Source organism: Zalophus californianus, chromosome 4 (assembly GCF_009762305.2).
Source record: "Zalophus californianus isolate mZalCal1 chromosome 4, mZalCal1.pri.v2, whole genome shotgun sequence".
NCBI lineage: Eukaryota > Metazoa > Chordata > Mammalia > Carnivora > Otariidae > Zalophus > Zalophus californianus.
In genome coordinates, this window is record NC_045598.1 from 105,832,291 (window position 1) to 105,852,925 (window position 20,635).

The 20,635-nt window shown below is 43.8% G+C and overlaps 1 protein-coding gene across 3 annotated transcripts; it reads right to left on the bottom strand.

Annotated features, from left to right (window-relative positions):
* Positions 1 to 877: 877 nt before the first annotated feature.
* TDRKH (tudor and KH domain containing) lies at positions 878 to 17,930 on the bottom strand. 3 transcript variants are annotated; one of them, XM_027604055.2, is made up of 14 exons: positions 17,546 to 17,930; positions 17,003 to 17,330; positions 8,335 to 8,483; positions 7,510 to 7,616; positions 6,723 to 6,912; positions 5,890 to 6,029; positions 5,465 to 5,789; positions 4,113 to 4,273; positions 3,753 to 3,925; positions 3,464 to 3,528; positions 3,049 to 3,200; positions 2,718 to 2,819; positions 2,351 to 2,447; positions 879 to 1,896 (listed from the first exon to the last, which is right to left on the bottom strand). In XM_027604055.2, the coding sequence occupies exons 3-14, from the start codon at positions 8,456 to 8,458 to the stop codon at positions 1,748 to 1,750; spliced, it is 1,785 nt and encodes a 594-aa protein (XP_027459856.2). In that variant the 5' UTR covers positions 8,459 to 8,483; positions 17,003 to 17,330; positions 17,546 to 17,930; the 3' UTR covers positions 879 to 1,747. The 3 variants fall into 3 exon arrangements, with proteins under 3 accessions (XP_027459857.2, XP_027459856.2, XP_027459860.2); XM_027604059.2 differs by lacking the exon at positions 17,546 to 17,930 and adding an exon at positions 2,078 to 2,167 and having other exon boundaries at positions 1,755 to 1,896; positions 17,003 to 17,318; XM_027604056.2 differs by lacking the exons at positions 17,003 to 17,330; positions 17,546 to 17,930 and adding an exon at positions 14,028 to 14,161 and having other exon boundaries at positions 878 to 1,896.
* Between the last annotated feature and the right edge of the window lie 2,705 nt (positions 17,931 to 20,635).

Sequence of the window (20,635 nt, forward strand, 5' to 3'; positions counted from 1 at the left end):
TGATTGGCAAGACTTAAAAGCCGCATTAAAGGGACAGACTTAGCATTCACAGTAACAGACTGCAGCCAGGAATGAGGCACCACTCATTTTCCTGAGCACCAAGTCCTATGAATGATTTATATCAAGGACCCCTCTACTTAAGGGTAATTGCCAAGGGGCCAAGGAGCCTGGTAACTAGTGGGCCTCATGACCTGGTTGTTGAGCAGCACCAAACCCAGAGCCAAGCCTGCTTCAGGGGTGGGTTCACTGCAGCCAAGGTCTGAAACCTTGCCAGATCAATGGCAGTCCTTCACTGATTCTTCCAAGACCCCACAAGCTACTCATCACAGATGCTCCTTCACTGGAGCCTTTCTGCTAAATGGTACTGAGATTTTTCTGAGAAAATATACTTTGAAAATTGTGGCTATGGGAAAACATAGTCGCCATGCAGTATATGGAAGGCCTAATTCCTAGATTTAAAACCCTGCATAAGGCATCCTTATGTGCTAGTTTTAAGTTTTGCAGTTCACCTTGCTGATCCTTAAAAAGCCCTGTTCATTTGCCATTAATCCACCACCCACATTGCTGCTTATAATGTCTGCTTCCAAGTCCCTTCACAGCGCTCACTGGCTGCACACTACTGCCCACAATGCGGGGAGACACGAGGACATGGCTCCCAAAGGTCTTACAGTAAGTTCACATAGTAGAGATCTGCCAGAACTCAGGCCTCTTCTTCCAAATATCTAGTTTGGGTAGGATCTTTAAGATTTTACTTGAGAGAGTACACATGCATGTGAGCAGGGTGGGGGGGTGGGGGGTGGGGAAGGGGAGAGGGAGGGGCAGAGGGAGAGAATCTCAAGCAGAATCCCAGCTGAGCAAGGAGCCTGAGGTGGGGCTTGCTCTCAAGACCCTGAGATCACGACCTGAGCTGAAATCAAGAATCAGATGCTTAACTGACTGAGCCACCCAGAAACCCCGGTGGGTTATTTATATAACCTAAACCTAAATTGGTCTGGTTCTTAGTGAATGGTTAATTCTGAAGTAACTTTAGGGAAAGGATAGGATCTGTGCATGAGAGGGTCACTTGTTTCAAAGATGGGCCATCCCTGTGAGCATGTGACAAATTCTACCAGGTTTAGGTTTAGAAGATACCCACAGGCCTGCTTCCACCTTGATTCAACCAACATTTAGTTTTAGATAATTTTCTTGAGAACTTTATTCAGCAAAGAATCCCCCAAATGATTCAAACAGCTATATAAGTTCTCTTTCACTTTATGGATGTCCGTATACATGCAGATATTACACTAGCACTTTAGAACATTTCCAGAGCTGCTCTCTCCTTGTCTGCTTGTATTTTAACCAAAGTTTACAGGGAAATAGCTGGAGCAACTGTTTCAAAAAACCTATCTCCAATAACATATCAGCAGTTAAGGCTGGGAGGCAGTGTTCTCTTCCCATTTCCTGAGGCTTTTTAATAGAATTATACTGATTTCTGCCTCTGCCTCCTGACTCAATTGCAGTCTTTGAGTTTGCCAAAGACCTCCTTTAACTAACAGTCACCCGATGAAGTGAGTAAGAAGTCTGCAGAATCATCACTTCCAGTGACCAAACCCTGGCTGCTTCCCAGGCTCAAAAAGGACACAGCCTTGTGGAAGCATAGATCAATGCCTGGCAGAAAACAGTAAGCCAGATGTTGAGCAGCCTGGAAGCAAACTCTGGAAGAAGACAGGGTCGGGTGGGTGGAGTGGGAACATGTACTTGTCCCCCTCTACCCCGCACTCTTTCTGGTAGTCCAACAGAAGGAGAGAAAACGTTCGGTCCACAGCAAGCCAGATCGTGTACGTAACAGAGGAAGGACTGCACAGATCTCTTTTATCATAGGCTCCTCTCTCCAGGCACCAAATCCTGGGCCAAATCCTGCCAAAGACACAAACACAGAGAGACACAACACGCTTGAACGGGCTCAGCCTGAGAGTGAAGCTGCAGGAACTCAGCTGCAGAGCAGTGTTCAGACAGGCTAGGGCAGAGAGAAGGCAAGGCCCCGGTGGTCACCCTTGTTACTTTCCGGTGGCTGCAGACCGAGGAGAGCTGCACTCACGCGGCAAAGCAGGCGGCTGAGGCAGTGGAAGCCAACTTCAGAGTAAGTAGTCATCATCCAGGTTGTCGTCACCAGATATGGAGGCAGCTTCTGCTTAGCAGGGATGGAGAGCAAGTTAGGCATGGCCACTGAGACTCAGGGACAAATGGGCTTCTTGGTGCTCAGTGATCACTTTGGTTAAGAGCCAAGCTTTCACATCATTCCCGGTTCGGAGAGAATCACTGAAAACCAGTAACTTCCAAAGATGCTCTAGGGAGGAAATGCAGCTTGTACCTGATAAGCTGAGGCAGGACAGGGTATTTGCTCTCTCTCCAGGGCTCTTCTTGGTCTCAGCGACCACGCTGCTGAGAGACACATCAGTTTCTGTGGCCTGCAGGATGAAGACGAGAGAAAGGAAGAACACAGTGTTGGCTGGTACGAAAGGAGAGGCCACCCCCATCATTCTGCCCATAGGATCTGGTTAAGGCAGTTGAGTTTGGCTGCCAAGAGGGACACAATGCTTCCTTTGAGCAACCTGTGGAGCAACTCCTTAGGAAAGCCCTCCACAGAATGCCCGAAGGACTAGAAGCCCTCCTGTCTCTCTAGGTGAGAGACCTGCCCTGAAGCAGCACCCTACATGTAGCCACAATGGCTCACTCACCACGTCATGCAACATGTCTGGGACAGCTCTGTTTTCTTCCACATCCTCCAGGAGCTCAACTGCATATCCTTTACGAACTAATTCTAACCCAATATCAAGTTTCTGAGAAGAAAAATGAAAAGGGAATGATATTCTCTCTATAGGGATGGGAATACATGAGGAACTAGGACAGAAGAGTTAGGATACTTCAAAGACATTCCTTTAGTGGGAGAGTAAGCAGGATCTTATGAGGTAGGAGAAGTATCAGATGAGGGTTTCTAGGAAAGAAAAAGTGAATCAGACTATAAATATACTGAAGAGACAGTGAGCAATGAGTGGACCCCAGTCGTACCTTCCCATTGCTAGTATCATATAAGTAAATCTTGGGCCAAGTTGAGATCCCAGTCTGGACATAGCTGGAGATCTTGGCCACCAGGGGCTTCCAGTCAGCACAGTGAGTGAGTCTGTCAAACTCATCCAAAGCTTCCTCTTCCCACTGTTCACCTGGTAAAAGATTGCAGGGAGAACCTAAGAAGGGGTCCCTGCTGACGGGGTGAGATTACACCCTGGAGGAAAATTGGAACCACCCCTTTCTACCCCAGAAGGCACCTATGTCTGCCTGCCAGGCTGCTGCTTTCTACTGCTGGGGAGGAAAAGACACCTGAGCCCCAGAACTCAAAGTCTGGGAATGTGAGAATTCCTTCCATGTGCCCTATGAAAGTTATTCTATGTAGAGGCAAGGTCAATAGGCCATGTGACCAATTTACCTGAGGGGGCGATCCGTGCCAGACTACACTCTATTGCTTGGAATGGAAGGCTTAGGAAGTCACTCCTAAGGTGAAAGAAACTGAAATTAGAATCCCAGCGACAGAAGGGTCTCTTATAGTCCTTGTTTCTAGAGATCACCAATTAACCCAGCTGGAGAAGATAATCATCTGCTCTCTGTAAATCGGTTCTATTCCCAATCCCCCTATACGATGAGTGCCAAGAGCACACCACCAGCTATGGCCAACACTGAGTTAACAACTGGGACTCCACCCTGGCCTCCACACTGACCTGAGTGCCCGGAGGTCCTTCAGTGGGCAATCTCCATTATCTCCAAAGTCAACGAAGTAGAGGTCCAGGTTCCCATTCTCCAAGGTGCCAAGGACCCGAGCTCGATACCAGGAACCATTTGTAGGTAAAGGTGCTGCTACAATGTCTCCCACGTGCACAGTCAAGTCTTCAGGCTGCACATGGGGATGAGGATCAGGATGGGAGGTTAGGATGGGCAGGCTAGAAAACAGATAAGCAGGAAGTACCAGAAGGAAGAACAAACAAGTAGTTGCTTCCCAGGAAAAGAAGAGAACATATCACAATGAAAAAGAGATAGGCCCCTTTTTCATCAAACCCAGCCCTGTCCCTATGGCAACTCACTAGACTATTCTCATAGTGCTGGGTCATCTCACTGACAAGCTTATCCAGCTGCAGGCTGCGGGAGCCAATGATCTGGATCCAGAAGTGGTTGGGATGTTCAGAGGCAGAGACATAGACTTCCAGGAACTCATCGGCATGGAAACTGAAGTCAGGACTGGGGACTAAACATAGGGATAAACAAGTTAAGCTATAGAATCCTCACCGTCTAAGCTGGTGACCATATCAGAACCATCTCTGGTTGAAATGGGGAGACTGTCTCAGAGGTGAGAGATACAAACACCAAGTGGCTATTACCATTTAAAAAATGGCTGGAGGGACAACTGGATGAATCATACAAGAACATCCTGAAGACAGGTCCTAAGTTGAGCTGTGTACCTTTCTATGTAACTGAGCAGTCAGAGAGTTTACATTCCTAGTCATCTGCCATGTATTCAAATCAGACACCAATTATAACGAAGGTAAATCCTCCATATGCTAGCTGCAGCATGGACCAGTGGAAGGATGTGGGCCTGTTCCAGATCTCATTCTATTACTGACTCATTATGTGACCCTGGACAAGTCTTCGAACCTCTCAGGGGCCCTGGTCTTCCCTGCCCCCATCCCAGAACCTATGCACAGAAGAAAGTGCTCACAGTTGTTTCATTCTTAACGGTGATGATTTTAAAAACAGTAATGAGAAGCCAAAAATAAAAAAACAAAAAACAAAAAACCAGGCTGAGTATTTTACTTATTTAATAAATCTGTGAAAGAATATCATGTAGGGGTGCCTGGGTGGCTCAGTCGTTAAGCATCTGCCTTCGGCTCAGGTCATGATCCCGGGGTCCTGGGATTGAGCCCCGCATCGGGCTCCCTGCTCCGTGGGAAGCCTGCCTCTCCCTCTCCCACTCCCCCTGCTTGTGTTTCCTCTCTCGCTGTGTCTTTCTTTGTCAAATAAATAAACAAAATCTTAAAAAAAAAAAAAGAATATCATGTAAATTCAATTATTGGTTATATTCAGACTATTTCCTGTGAACTAGCACATTTTAAGATTTTAAGTAATCTCTACACCTAAGATGGGGCTCAAACCTACAACCCTGAGATCAAGAGTTACATGCTCTACTGACTGAGCCAGCCAGGGGCCCCATGAACTAGCATATTTCCTATCATTCTCCATCACTAGCTGGTCTGTGTTCAGAAATTATTTATGTTTAGTACTAACTCAAGTAAAATATTACCACACAAAGGGACATCTGTGAAGAGACTTATAAGTGCAATCAAGAAAATAAATTGTTTTTACTGCTTCCTATTTTGGGTTATCTAAGCCAGTATTTCTACCTTCCATATGGCAAATGGGTTCCCACTTTGTTACATACTTTCAAACATGGACATCTCTGGACTGGTCTGGGCTCCAGATTTCTGAAAGCTGTCACCATTAGGTTTCTCCCAAGCACCTTCTGGCCCTACAACAGCCGTGTCACCGCCTCCTTTCTGGGGAGGAGCTCCCAGTGGTGTAGCTGGCTCCGGCTCTGCACCAGTACCAGCGTCTTTCCACAAAGCTGGCTCTCCAGCTCCACCAGACTCTGTCACTTCCTCTCTTCTTACACTGATTGGCTGCTTGCGTGGGATTCTGGTTTCTGCAGAATGAGCAATTCTTTTCCGAAGTTCTTCATCTTCTGAAACTTTCTCCAATATCAAATGCTGTGGTAAGAGATGAGATCTCTGTGGCCAGATATTTTCACCCAGGATGGAGTAAAGCGTTCTCATTCTTAGACACAGTTCAAATCTATTAGCTACTTGCCTTGGCTGCTGCCACTTCCTTTTGTGTTCCTGAGATTTTTATCAGTCTCGATAGTAGCAATGTCCCCTCTGATTCTTTGTCACAGGTAATTTTGGCTCCAGAGGCCTTACAGATAGAACGAATAGTCTCCCCACCTCTCCCTGCATTGAAAAACACATAAAAACCTGTCCTTCCCTCCTGGTCAAACGTAATTACTAGAGAAATCACTATTTTGTATATGCTGGGAGAGAAGTCTGTTCTCATTTCCAAAGTGAACAAAATGTAAGATATTGAATAGAAGCAGGAGCTACTGCAATCCTTACTGTAAAAGGGGGACTAGGGAATATTTGCTCTTTCTGCTTAAACTCTTGGTTAGTGTAACTTCATGTCATTTACATTTTTTGATCATTCAGCATACTTTACACCTATACTTCAGAAGATATCTCACACTGTGTGTGAAACACTGGGCCAATGATGGACATTTCTCTACCTCTAATAGCAGCATAAGGAATGCTGCCTTGGCAAAGGCATAACAGGTGTGCTCTAGAAAAGCACTATCTTGAAAGATCTGGGATAACATGAGCAGGTTTAGCTTCCCTTTACATATCTATTATGAGGTAGATACATTTACCTGAGCCCTTCTGGAACATATTTGTAAGGTTCAGATCACATAACTTCTTGAGGTAATGGGTTTTGCTTTACCACAGGTTGTATAAAAAACTAAAGCTCTGGTATCAACGTCCCTGTCTTTTTTCCCCCCCTTAGCAAGGTGAAGGGAAGTAGGCCAGGAAAAATCCTTGGGAAGGTGTGAAAGAAGGCAGAGGTGAAGAAAAAAGGAAGCTGTCCAGTGGTACCTATGATCCTGCCCACGGATCTCTGGGGAACTGAGAGCTGCTCAGACACGGGGGTATTCTCTGTCAGGATCTGATGGATGGCTGCTTTGGCCTTGCACACCTGAACAGGAAACCCACTGATAAGCAGCACCCGTTCATCGCCTACATCCTCCGTGTCCACATCAATCCGAGCACCTGTCTGTTTCCGCAACTGCAGAGAAAAGGATACATGGCTGTACGCTCTGGAATAGCTCCTGTTTGGGTCAGCAAGGTACTCTCTCAACCTAACCCTGGAGGTAGATGGAACTGGACAGTAATCAGCTAAATCAGGATGCTATATGCAGTCTTCAATTACCTGTACTTATGAAAGGAGATTAGTGACAAGCTAATCTCAAATAGCAATTAATTCAAAACAGTTTCTCTTTGTGTTTAGAACCCTCTTTCCCCCTAATTTCTTTTTTTTGGAGCATCAAATAGTTTGTTTTGACATTCCAAATGAACAGAAGAATTAGGTAGCAACTCAACATTTACTAACAATTAACAAGAGCTCATTAATTCCATAGTAGAAAAGAATGGTTCAAGCTACACCAAGTTGAGAATCATGCAATCAAAAGTCCCCATTTCAAGCTGAGTCATTCACACTCTAGGGAGAAGTACTCCTCTCTAGAAGGAAAAGAGCATAGTTAACTAAAAGTTCCTGTATTTTTTCTTTTAAAGACATACATAGTGTGGGATGGGGGCAGAGAAGGAAAGCAAGATTAAGCAAAATCAATCTCTGGGAAAGCCAACTGCTTGCTTGCACACTTACCTGTTTAATATTGGCTCCTTGCCGGCCAATGATGAGCTTCACAGCCTCCTGGGGAACTCGCATCTCTATCTCAATGTCATCCTCCCCAACAAATGTCAACCGCTCTTCTGCACGGATCATGACTCATCAGATCAGACTTAGATAGCATCCAAGGTACCCCAGCCCCCCCGAAGCTAGCTGTCAAAGAGAATGATCCACGAGATAGACCAAAAATCTCAACCATAATGACAAGAAGTAGCATCTGAGTAGGAATGAGAGTGTCCCAGAAGACCAGAACATGGGCATTATCTCTGGGATACTATTAAAGATGCTAAAAAATGGGGAAAGTATTTGGATCTGCAAGGAGGGGGTGCTGGATTTTGGGCAAACTGGATCTCCCAGGAGAGGACTCCTGGAGAAGAATGAAGGTTAAAATTTGCCCAAGGAGTCCACTGGGCTCAGAACTTCCATTTGTACCTAAATCCTTTCTTTAGGTTCAGCCTGTGGGGAAACTGGATCCCATGGTTAGCCTTCTAACAACTAAACACAAGAAGCATATAAAAAAGATAAATAAGAGTATAGATGCTAAAAAAAAAAAAAAAAAAGAACGCATTATGGTGCTGCTGTTGAAGGGAAAAGAGAATTATCAAATGAGTTTATCATTTCATAGACTCGCTGCACATTAAGAACACAGAAGAAACAAAACCGTTTCAAAGATCCCTCACAGAAAGCCAATTACATCCCAACAGACAAACCCAGTCCAGCAAGGAAAATTTTCATTTCAATTTAATAAGGCCAGAGCACATTCTGAACATTTCCATATGTACAGCTGTGGGGTTCACATACCTCTGCTTTCCCTGTATCTGCGGTATAGGATATAGGCAACCGTTGCACTGGCTGGGATCCCAAGGCCCAGTGCTATTTTCTGAATCGTGGACAAACTTGTCCAAGAAGTTCGTTCAGTGGACATTTTCTGCTGTATTCAGACCTACACCCTGAAATAAGTAAATGAGGGAAAAGAAGAAGCTTTCATCCTATACCTTTATGATTGGCAGAGAGGCATGGGAACATATTACAGTATTATTAAAAAGAATACTACTGGAGGCGCCTGGGTGGCTCAGTCGTTAAGCGTCTGCCTTCGGCTCGGGTCATGATTCCAGGTCCTGGGATCAAGCCCCGCATCAGGCTACCTGCTCGGCGGCAGGAAGCCGCTTCTCCCTCTCCCACTCCCACTGCTTGTATTCCCTCTCTCGCTGTCTCTCTGTCAAATAAACAAATAAAATCTTTAAAAAAAAAAAAAAGACTATTACTAGCAACCTTTTCATATTAAGGGCCTGAGCTGTCTCAAAATCTTTTTTTTTTTTTCAAAACCTATTTCATGTAAATGGTCTCAGGGCATTTTTTCAAAGTTGCTAAGGGACGTATAATTAAAGAGAGGCAAACTTCATTCCCTCCCCCCTCCCAAGGAAAACCATACATCAATCACAATTTTTTAAAAAATATTTATTAGACAGAGAGAGTGCGCACAAACAGGCAGAGGGAGAGGGAGAAGCAGGCTCCCTGCTAAGCAGAGAGCCCGACGCGGGCCCGATCCCAGGGTCCTGGGATCATGACCTGAGCCGAAGGCAGATGCCTACCCAACTGAGCTGCCCCCATTGATCACAATTTTGTAAGATGAAGGAACAAAAAAATTAAATGAATCAAACATTACAAAAATATACCTTTAGAGTTCACATCAGACTACTTAAAATTGCTTATCTGTGCCCTTCCATGCCTCTAGGCCTTTCCAGAAGCTGTTGTCTCTGCAAGGAATGGCTTTCCAGGCCCAGTTTTATTTTTTTTAAAGATTTTATTTGAGAGAGAGAAAGATCGAGTGAGTGCATGAGCAGGGGGAAGGGCACAGGGAGAAGCAAACTCCCCCCTGAGTGGAGAGCCTGATAAGCGGCCTCACCCCAGGACTCCAGGATCATGACCTGAGTGAAAGGCAGATGCTTAACCAATGGAGCCACCCAGGCGCCCCTTCAGGCCTAGTTTTAGGCTCTGCTCCTTCTACTTCTTTTATTCCTTTATCTCTACTCCTGATTTCTATTTATTCCTCAGCTAACACTGAAAGGAGGTCTGCCCTGCTCCTTCACCAAAACTACAACTTTCCGGATAGTCAACCTAGATGGCACATATAAGCCCTATCTAATCTCACCTCTGCACCTTCTTTGTCTTGGTTTCTCCTCTTTCCCTGGAAGTGCCTTTGCAGTTTTGGGCTTGTCTTCCTATGGCCTCTATCCACTACTACTGTCATTCTGCTGTCTTTGGGCAATTTCATCCACACCTGCAGCTTCAACTAATGACTCCACAACACTGCACCTGACTGATTCAGAAGCTCATCAAATTTCATTCAGACCATTGGCCTTGTTGCTTTTTGTCTGGCACTGTATCTTCATTTTGCTGCCAAGCTAATTTTTAAGATTTTATTTCTTTGAGAGGAGAGCACGCAAGCACCAGCAGGCAGAGGGGCGGAGAGGGAAAAACAGACTCACCTCTGAGTGGGGAGCCGGATGAGGGACCCTGGGATCATGAGCTGAGCCAAAGGCAGACACTTAAATGACTGAGCCACCCAGGCGCCCATCCACAAAGCTAACCTTAACATCATCACTGTATTTCCTTATTCCATAACCTCTCTCACCCACGCTCCCAGACAACTCATACCGTCTCTTCTCAAGCCTCTAGCACCTCCTCCATCCTCACTCTCAATTCATGTCTTACTTCCTATGCCACTGAGAAAGTACAGCATTCAGAGAAAATATTAACTAAGCTCCACCACACTTACCCACCTACCTCTATCTATGCCCAAATCCCTACCTCCTCTCCTGTGGCCATGGATGAACGGTCTCTGCTCCTGGCACTGAAAGCTCTCATAAAAGTGTTGCTCTCCTTCCTTCTCATGCATTGTTAATGTTTTCCTCTCTACTGGATCTTTATCTTTCCATCAGCAAACATGTCACTGTTTCTTGTTTCTTAAAGAAAACCCTTTCTTGAGTCCACTTACTCCTCCAAATACTTCTCATTTCTTCCCTTCCTTTTACAGGAAAATTCACAAGTGCTAATACTTCTGTGCTCAATTTCTCTTCTTCTTGAATCCACTCCCACTGTTCTTGCCAAGGTCACCAGTGACTTCCAATGGCTAAGTCCAATGGTTAATTCTCCGTCTTCACTCTACCTGCCCTCGCCCCCATTATCTGGCACAACTGGGGACTCCCCCTGCTCTGAGACCTTTTCTTCATTTGGCTTCCACAACAGCACTCTTCTGGTTTTCCTTCCCCACTTCTAGCTGATCCATCAGTTTCCCTCTCCTGCTTGTAACCTCTAAACACCGCATTGCCCCCAGGGCTCTGTCCTTTGCCCTCTTGTGGGTTATACCTCACTTTTCCTTAGTGATCTCGCCAAGTTTCATTCATAGCTTGGCTTTAAATCCCACCTGTATGCTGATAACTCCCAAATTCACTGATCCAGTTAGGGCCGTTCCTCCTGAACTTCAGGTTTGTATACCCAACGGCCTAGGAGACAACGTCTCCTTTGGAGGTCTAATAGGCACCTCACACTTAACAGGTACAATGCTGAGCTCCTGATCTCACTCCCTGCCTGTAGCCTTAGCTGACTCAGTAAATGGCAAGTCCATTCTTTCAGTTCCTCAGGTTAAAAATCTTACTCATCCTCTCCCTCAAATAGCACCTTTAGTCTGTCAGCAAATCCTGTTCATTCTACCTTCAAATTATCCAGAATTTGACCATTTTTTACCTCTCTACTGCTAAGACGGTCATCTTAACAACCATGTTCTAAACCATCATCTCTTGTCTAGATTATTGCAATCAATTATATCCCGGCATTTGCCATTGTCCATTCAGTTTATTCTCAACAGCTGAAGTCAAATAACGTTACTCAGCCACTCAAAACCTCCCAGTGGTTTTCAATCTCACTGTGATTATAAGCCAAAGTCATCATATTAACCCGTGAGGTCTTCATTTTGGTTGTATCCCCAATGGAAGGTAAACTCCACAGGGCAGGAATTTTTGTCTTGTTCCTCAGTGCACACAGTAGCCAGTCAATAAACATTTGTTGAGATATTTCTGCAAAGAAGACATCCAAATGGCCAACAGACACACGAAAAAGTGCTCAACGTCACTCGGCATCAGGGAAATCCAAATCAAAACCTCAATGAGATACCATCTCACACCAGTCAATTAACAAGTCAGGAAATGACAGATGTTGGTGAGGATGCGGAGAAAGGGGAACACTCTTACACTGTTGGTGGGAATGCAAGCTGGTGCAGCCACTCTGGAAGACAGTATGGAGGTTCCTCAAAAAGTTGAAAACAGAGCTACCTTATGACCCAGCAATTGCACTACTGGGTATTTACCCCAAAAATACAAATGTAGTGATCTGAAGGGGCATGTGCACCCCAATGTTTATAACAGCAATATCCACAATAGCCAAACTGTAGAAAAAGCCTAGATGTCCATCAACAGATCAATGGATAAAGAAGATGTGGTGTATATGTGTGTGTGTGTGTATACATACATAACGGATTACGCAGCCATCAAAAAAATGAAATCTTGCCATTTGCAATGATGTGGATGGAACTGGAGGGTATTATGCTAAGCGAAATAAGTCAGAGAAACACAAGTATCATATGATCTCACTGATATGAGGAATTTGAGAAACAAGACAGAGGATCATAGGGGAAGGGAGGGAAAAATGGAACAAGACAAAACCAGAGAGGGAGATAAACCATAAGAAACAATCTCAGGAAACAAACTGAGGGTTGCTGGAGTGGAGGGGGGTGGGAGAGATGGGGTGGCTGGGTGATGGACATTGGGGAGGGTATGTGTTGTGGTGAGCGCTGTGAATTGTGTAAGACTGATGAATCACAGACCTGTACCCCTGAAACAAATACATTATGTTAATAAAAATAAAATTCTCACAAAACTGAAAAAAAGAAAAAACAACATTTGTTGAATGAACAAACTTCTTCAGCAACTCTGTTGTCTATGTGAAAACTCATTAGTGGCATGAAAGGTTCTTTATAATCTAATCTCTGCCTACCACTTTCACAGCTCTATACCCTAATCCCACTGCTACTAGGGGAACAGGACGTGCTCTCCTGTGTCCCTTCTGTCTTCCTGGTCATACTCCTTAGCCCAGCTGGTCTCCCTGGCAAAACCCTACTCCTTCCTCACGTCTCAGCTCTACTGCTACACTTCTTCTGAGACTTGTGGGATGTCCCCTGGCTGACTTAAGGTTTCTCCTGCCGCCCTGTGAATGAGACTTCCATGATAGCACTTGTTCACACTGTATGCAACTGTGTATGTGTTATGCCTGTGTCCTCAAGACTGGCTTCAAGCAGGCTAGGTCAACCACATCTATTAAGCACTTCTAGGTGCTAGACGTTATTGTGACACTAAGGGTGAAAAAGAGGAAAAGATAAACGTACTGAGTAACTACTACGCCACCAGGCACTTAACCTCCATCATTTTAGTTGATCTTCACGCAATCATGTCAGGTAGGAAATGTTAACCCCAATTTTACAGAGGAATATAGCTGCTTAGAGAGGTTACCTCTTACCCAGAGTCTGGGTTATTATTTGGATATTAAAAACCTTACAAAGTGACTTTAGAAGTCCCTCCCCCCTTTCTTTTACATAAACTGAGAACAGTACTTGGTGTCTTTATTTAGGAAATTCAAAATTAATAAACACTAGTAGAAAGCATTGTAGCTGGTTGGTAAAAAACTAAAGATAGTGTCTACTTCCAGATAGTACAATCTAGTAGAACAAAACAGTGTGGCTTTTAATGAAATTTGCTTTAAAATGAGTGAGGAAATATAATTTATGCTATGATTTGCCTCTAGGTACAAAAATTCAACCCAGATGATTTGATATCCAAGAAAAAAATGTTTTTTTACCTTAAAAAAAACTGGTTCTAGGAAGGCTAAAAACATACTCATTAATACCGGACCTACTCAGGAATAAAACTTTGGTTCTAAATGTGCTTTTCCTGAGGAGGAAAGAAAAAAACAGAAACAGTGCTTTCCCTGAAAGCCTTTCAGGAAGAGTGATGAAGGAAAAGAGGAGACCTAGCACAGATATCTCACTCCAGGGACACCTGTGTGGCTCAGTTGGTTAAGTGTCTGCCTTCAGCTCAGGTCATGATCTCAGAGGGGTCCTGGGATTGAGCCCTGAGTCTCCCTCTCCTTCCGCCCTCCTCCCCACCTCATGCTAATAAAGTTTTTTTTTAAAAAAAAATCTCACTCCAAGAAGCAGAGAAAAATGTTAAGACTGCAGGTGGATTTCTTACTACATTCAGAGGACCAAATTTTGCATCTGGACTCAAGAGCTTTACTGACCAGTAGAAACGAATAAAGTTCCTTAGAGAACCACCAGAAGTTTGCCTATGTTTTTAAAATCTATGTTTTTAGACAATAGTTTTAAACAAATTTCATCTACTCTCTTTCCCACTCATGCCCAAAAGAGAAAAACCTTGTATTACCTGGGTGAGGGACCCTTTGCAAGTGTCTCCTTATTTCAGGCAATTCATTATTCAGTTAGAAGATCCAATATATATAGTATATCACTTCTGGAGATTTAGTATAGACATGGAGAAATGTGGCTTTTTTTTTTTTCCTTTTTTAGTGGGTAGGAAGAAAAGGATTGAGTTTAAGGTGGGTTTGAGTTATGAGGTTCCTTTCCTAACTGGATAAAAAAAATAATCAGCTTTTTTCTAGGCTGTAAATAAAACCTTTCACTGCTCTCTGTGCAAGTTTGGGTGGTATCATGTTTGCATATACCAAAGGAAAGGAAACAAGCTGTTTCAGAAAGATTTTTCCTTAAGGTCTTGAATTTTGAACCTCAAACCGCTATTTTGTTATATTAAGAGATGATTTATTCTGGGTATCCAGAAGAGAGTTCACTTCTTTTATCTAGGTTACTTCATATATTTTCTTATGTGGTCTCTAAAGTGCAAAGCTCATCTTCACTATTATAGTGCCTCATTTTAAATAGTGCTAGCTCTTTGTTATGGGCTGAGCATGCTGGGGACACAAGTAGGAATGAGAATTTTTGCCCTGAAATACAGTCTAGGAGGAAAGACAAAACACCAAATTACAACACACTAATTACAGGCAATGAAAAGACAATATAAATTCTTGGTTAAAGCAACAGCTGCGGGTGCTTGGGTGGCTCAGTTGGTTAGGCGTCTGCCTTCGGCTCAGGTCCTGATCCCAGGGTCCTGGGATTGAGCCCCGAATTGGGGCTCCCTGCTCAGCGGAGGTGGGGGGGCTGCTTCTCCCTCTCCCTCTGCTGTTCCCTCTACTTGTGCGCTGGCTTTGTCAAATAAATAAAATCTTAAAAAAAGTAACAGCTTGGGGGAGCTAGAACTTAAAAGATTTTTTTAGATGGTACAGAGTTGAAAACTACCTCATTAAAATACAAATCATTTTTCTTCATCCAAACTAATGAATATTGAGTAGCCAATGTGTGGTTGGCCCTGGGGGATAGAACAGTCCAGACAGACTTGGTAGCTGCCTTCATGAGGCTTCCTGTCGGCAGGGAAGGTCTTAATCTTGACCGGCAAGATTGTCTGTAGGTGTTAAAGGTTTTGGGAAACAAATCTAGGCCTGTGAACAAGAGTGGTAACTTAATCCGCACTCTAATGCTGCCTTTTAACACCTTTCTGGCCACAATTCATGCCTAAGAAACCATAGAATTTTAGAATTGGAAGGACCAAAGAAATGATACGATTCCATCAATAATGTTCCAACTGGGGAACCCGAAGTCCAGGGAAATAAAGGGATTTCCCTAAGGTTACACAGCTAATTAGTTATTTCCATACAATGCGGTATACAATGTGGTCTGAAGACCAGTCACAAAGGCACCTCTTTAAGGAGACTCAAAAAACTAATAGCATTTTTACCTCAGTTCAGAAACTATCAAGATCAAGGCAAAAAAATATCTGATATTCCTCCTGCTCTGCTGCCAATGCCCCCCTCCCCAGTCCCAACTTTCCATGCTCGCTTAGGTTTCATCACTATGGGCTTCTATAGTACTCCAAACATCCCTTCATAACACATGCGTTGCTTGTAATTCTTGGCTGGCTCTGTAGTGAGAATGAATGGAAGGTAGCAAGGTAGGGAGACCAATTCAGAGGCTAGTTCAGGTGCCAATGATGGAGACGGAAGAGGAGAGTTTTACTAGGTAGAATACACACAAGATCTAACAACTGGTCCACAGAAAGGTTCAAGGGTGAGCCAAAGAGCTGGCTACCAGGTTCCTCATTTAAGCACCTGGTAGATGGTGTTTGAGACATAATATTAATGATTTGGTGGTGGAAGGAATGTGGTGGGAAGATGAATGTCCATGACGAGGATGAATTTATTAGGTGATGTCTATTTGAATCGAGAGCTAATTTTCACTTAACTCCTTTTCACATATTACAAATGAAGTTTGCATTAGTTAGCTTATGTCTCAAAGAATGAATATCTACTTGATTAATCAAGTATGACTTTGCTACAATATACATTTAATATAGTTTTTTAAAATAAGTGGGAAATATGATGACAACAGGGATATAACTGTATAGTACTGAATGCCAATTTGTGTTTGATTTTATTACTTCAAATTGAATGTGAAAAGGAGGTTGGAATTTAAGACCACAGTTCTAGGGGAAGCCGAGTAAAGAGGAGACATGTGGATCATTTCAAGGTGAGAGATGCAGATAATGGTTTTCAGTAGAAACCAATTTTGAAATTTCTTGACATTTATATAAAACAGTTGCTGACTATTTGATATGCGTAAATAAGTCTTACTTTTAGGTTATTTCAAAGACATCGTTAGGAGTCAAATCATTGAAAGCTCCATGGGGCAAGGATCTCTCATTCCCTTATCTCCAAATAACCAGAACCTACAAAGTAGCTAAAACATGGTAACAGGCCTGTTGAATTGAAGCAGGTTGTTCAATTTTCTCATCCTTGCTACACTTATTTTTTAACCAATGAGTGAAGAAAGCCAACCCATTTCAAACTGAGAATAGAGTAAAAATGTAGCTTTGACACGGGAGTCTTCAGCCAAAACCCGTGGGGGATATCTGCATTAGTAAGGAGGAAAACTGGGAAAACAAAAACCCCAATTTATTATTCCGCCGACTGTAAATAGTCATCCTATTAGAATAATTAAAGAAAAAGCTGGAGAAAATAAAAGGCAAACTGATAAACTGATGGCGGTTCTCAGTCTCAAAAAAGATCACTCGAGGAGTCCAAAGTAGCTTGGGGCCAACACTCCGGCACCGGGTCCGTTGTGGGACCAGAGCATGTCCTCCGGATTCGGTTGGTAGCCCGGGGTTCGGCTGCCCATACCCTCCAGACGCCTCCCTCCTCTCAGCCCCACATTCCCGCCTGCTTGTTGCCTGCGACACCCCCCGGCCCGGCCTCTCGCACTCCCCGAGCCTCCGCGCCCGGTCCCCGCCTTTACCGCTCCTCGAGTCAGCCGCCGCGCGCTCCGCCTCGCACCTCGCCCCAGCAGCCGTCGCCTCCTCCCTCTCGCACCGCAACTCGAGCCCCGCCTGCCTCGCTTCAGCGGCCTCTTCCCCGCCCCCGCAGCCCGTCTGCACCAATCAACGCCCGGCTCGCAGTCTGACCAATCGCCCGCCCCGCCACAACCAATCCTTCCGCGGGGGGCCCCTTAGCGACGGGGCTGCTGCGTGCTGATATCCAATTACCCGGATGGAATTCAAAGCCGGCCATCAAGTCAGCCAATAGGAGCCAGGGAGATCAGACGTTGTTAATTGAGACCGCACCTGCTGAGAATTAAACAGCCAATTAGAGGCTTCACGGAGTCCTCCCAGCCCACCTCTAGTCCAATTACCAAGGAAGCGTCCACCTCCTCTCTGGGGGATAATCAGCGTTCCTGAGTCTGGGACCGAGGTGCGAGGGCGTGGAGTCACTCATGCGTGTCACCGCTCGCAAAAAATTAGTGCCTTTGTACAAAGCCAGTGCCACCCGACACCCCAGTTACCGAGGGGAAAGCAGCCTCAAGATGGGCGATGCTCCGCCGCTTGTTTCCTCTGTGACCCTTTGCCTTGATTGGTCCTAATACTGTGGCAGGGACTCAGGAGGCATGGAAAACATTTTTTTTTTTTTGAAAACATGAAACAGCTTCGCAGAGGTGGAGAGGTTGAGGGGAAGGAGCTGCTCGGAGGAGTGAACAGACGATGAAGACGGATACAGCAGCAGGAGAGATGGAGAGGGACCCGAGTTTGAGCGCGCCGTGGTAAGGGAGCTACGGGTAGTGCGGGCGTCAGGGGCTCGCCTTTCCCTAGGGATCGAGGGGAACGGGTCGGGCGACCGGCGCAAAGGCACAAGTCAGGGGACCGTTTCTGTGGAGGGTGGTGAAGGGGGTGGGCTTTCCCAGGCGGCGGTTTCCTTCGGAAGAGGGCATTCCAGCCGCCGTCCGGGACCCTGGACCGTTAAGGACGGTTGGGCCCTGCTCCCGCCGCTGAGCGGCGGGGAGCCTCGCGAGCCGGACCCCGCACCCCCCGCCCCGCATCCGGGCTCACCCGGGGACGCGGGGTTGGGCGCTCCTGGTAACGTGGAGGTCTTTTGCACTATTTTCTATCACTCTGTCTGGCTCACGATAAGCACTCAGTGGATGTTGAAGGAACGCCGGATTATATCTTTGGTCATCTAGGGCGATGCCTTTGGGCCTCAGGTTTTCGTTTTGTATTAATTTTTAAAATGTACATTTTGAATAAGTAATACATACACATTCTACAAAATTCATAGGCATAAAAGGTTATTACAGTGAATAAGGTCTCTTTTCCCTCAAGAGGCAACCAGTTTTACCACATTCTTGTAAATTTTTTTCACAAGATATTCTATAGTAAACATGCACATATTGTATGTATTGATATTTATATATGTTTTATTCAGTCGATAACTTATTATCTGTACTGTTTTTGCAATTTCCTTTTATATAGCCTAGGTAGCTTATCATAGCAGCACATGTACCTGCTTCATAGTAAGTTTCACAGTAAGCCTGAGGGATGTATTAAGATATATTTAACCAATCCTTTCACATTATATTGATACCCAAGTATATTTCATCTGGCTCTTGTTTATCTGTATAATAAATCCTTAGGGCTGCCAATACTAGGTCAAAGAAGTGTGTGCATTGTTTTTCATTTGGATAGATACAATTTTGCAAATTCCCAAAAACTTTTCTCATTTTCATTCCCTCAGCGATGTTTTAAAAAAAATTTGGTAGGTAGTATGTATTGCCAAATTGCCTTCCACAGAAGCTTTAAATTCTCTCCCATCAGCAATGTATGAAAAGGACCTGTTTGATAACATACTTATGCTTTCTGATTTTTGACAATCTCCTAGTGTATATGGTATCTTATTATAATTTTAATCTCCATTTCTTTTTTTCTTTAAAGATTTATTTTAGAATGTGAGAACGAGAGCGAGAGAGAGAGCAAGCAAGGAGGGAGGGACAGAGGGAGAGAGAAAATCTCAAGCAGACACCCCGCTGAGCGCAGAGCCCCAGTGGGGTTCGATCTCAGGACTCTGGGATCATGACCTACGCTGAAATCAAGAGTAGGACACTACTCTTGATTTCTACACTACCGACTGAGCCACCCAGGAGCCCCTAATTTCCATTTAAGTCAGGTTGAGCATCTTTTAATACGTTTAAATGGCGGTTGTTTTTTTTTTTTGTAAATTGTTCATATTCTTTGTTCATATTTATATTGGTTATTAGGTCTTAATATTTGCTCTTTGTTCATATACAAGTTAAAAATAGTTTTCGCTTTTCTCAGTTTGTCCTATGTCTTTTTACTTTGCTTATGGTGGTATTTTTGCTATGCAAATATTTTTATTTTTGTGTATTTGTCACCATTTTTTATTTTTATTTATTTTTTAAAGATTTTATTTATTTATTTGACAGAGAGATAGCAAGAGCAGGAACACAAGCAGGGGGAGTGGGAGAGGGAGAAGCAGGCTTCCCGCTGAGCAGGGAGCCCGATGTGGGGCTCAATCCCAGGACCCCGGGATCATGACCTGAGCCAAAAGCAGACGCTTAACGACTGAGCCACCCAGGTGCCCCTTTTCACCATTTTTTAAATAACTTCTGGGTTTCCTATAATATTTAGAAAAGCCTCCTACTAAGGTTATTAAGAAATTATCCTGTGTTTTTAAAAACTATTTTAATAGCATGTAAACATTCTCCTGGAATTTATTTTGGTGTAAAAGTATGAGATAGAGATCCAACTTAGTTTTGTTTTATCCATGTCTACTTATTGAATAAACCCATATTTCCTCCATTTTTTTTTTTTTTGGAATGCTACCTTTGTAAGACCCAAATTGCCATATGTATTCAAGTCTGTTTCTGGATTTTTCGTGTTCCGTTGATGTCTTTTCAATTCTAGTACCATACTGGTTTTTAAAGTTGATGTATATTATGTGTTTTCTCATCAAAATTTTAAAAGTTGATGTATAATATACATATAGAAAAGCACACAGATGAAAAGAATACATCTTGATGAATTTTCAAAAATGTAACACATTTGTGTAACCAACACCAGATCAAGAAACAGAACCTTACCACCGTGCCCAAAGCCACCTTGTGTTCCTTCTCAGTCACTACTCCCCTCAAGGGTAAACTGCTCTTCTGACTTCTAATAGCACAAACTAGTTTTGCCTCTAGTCTGGATTTTTTTGTTTGACACTATTTTTGTGAGATTCAGCCATATTGTTGTGTGTAGTTTTAGTCCATTTGTTCTCATTACTGTGTAGTATATTGCGAGAACATACCCCAAGGTACTTTTTGATTGTGCTGTTAATTTTATTTTGATTGGAACCACATATTGTTAGATTACCCAAGGGAGAATTTATTTGTGATACAGAATCTTCCTATATACACATCTAAGCCATTGGTGTGCCATCAGAAGCATTTTAAAGTTTTTGTCATATAGACTTTACATATTTCTTGTTAAGATTATTCCTCAGTATTTGAGTGCCTTGATTGCAATAGCCACTTTTACTTTTAAAAATGTAGACGAGTAGTTCAGACCTAAGGAAGAATGTCCATTGTTGCTATAAAAAGTGC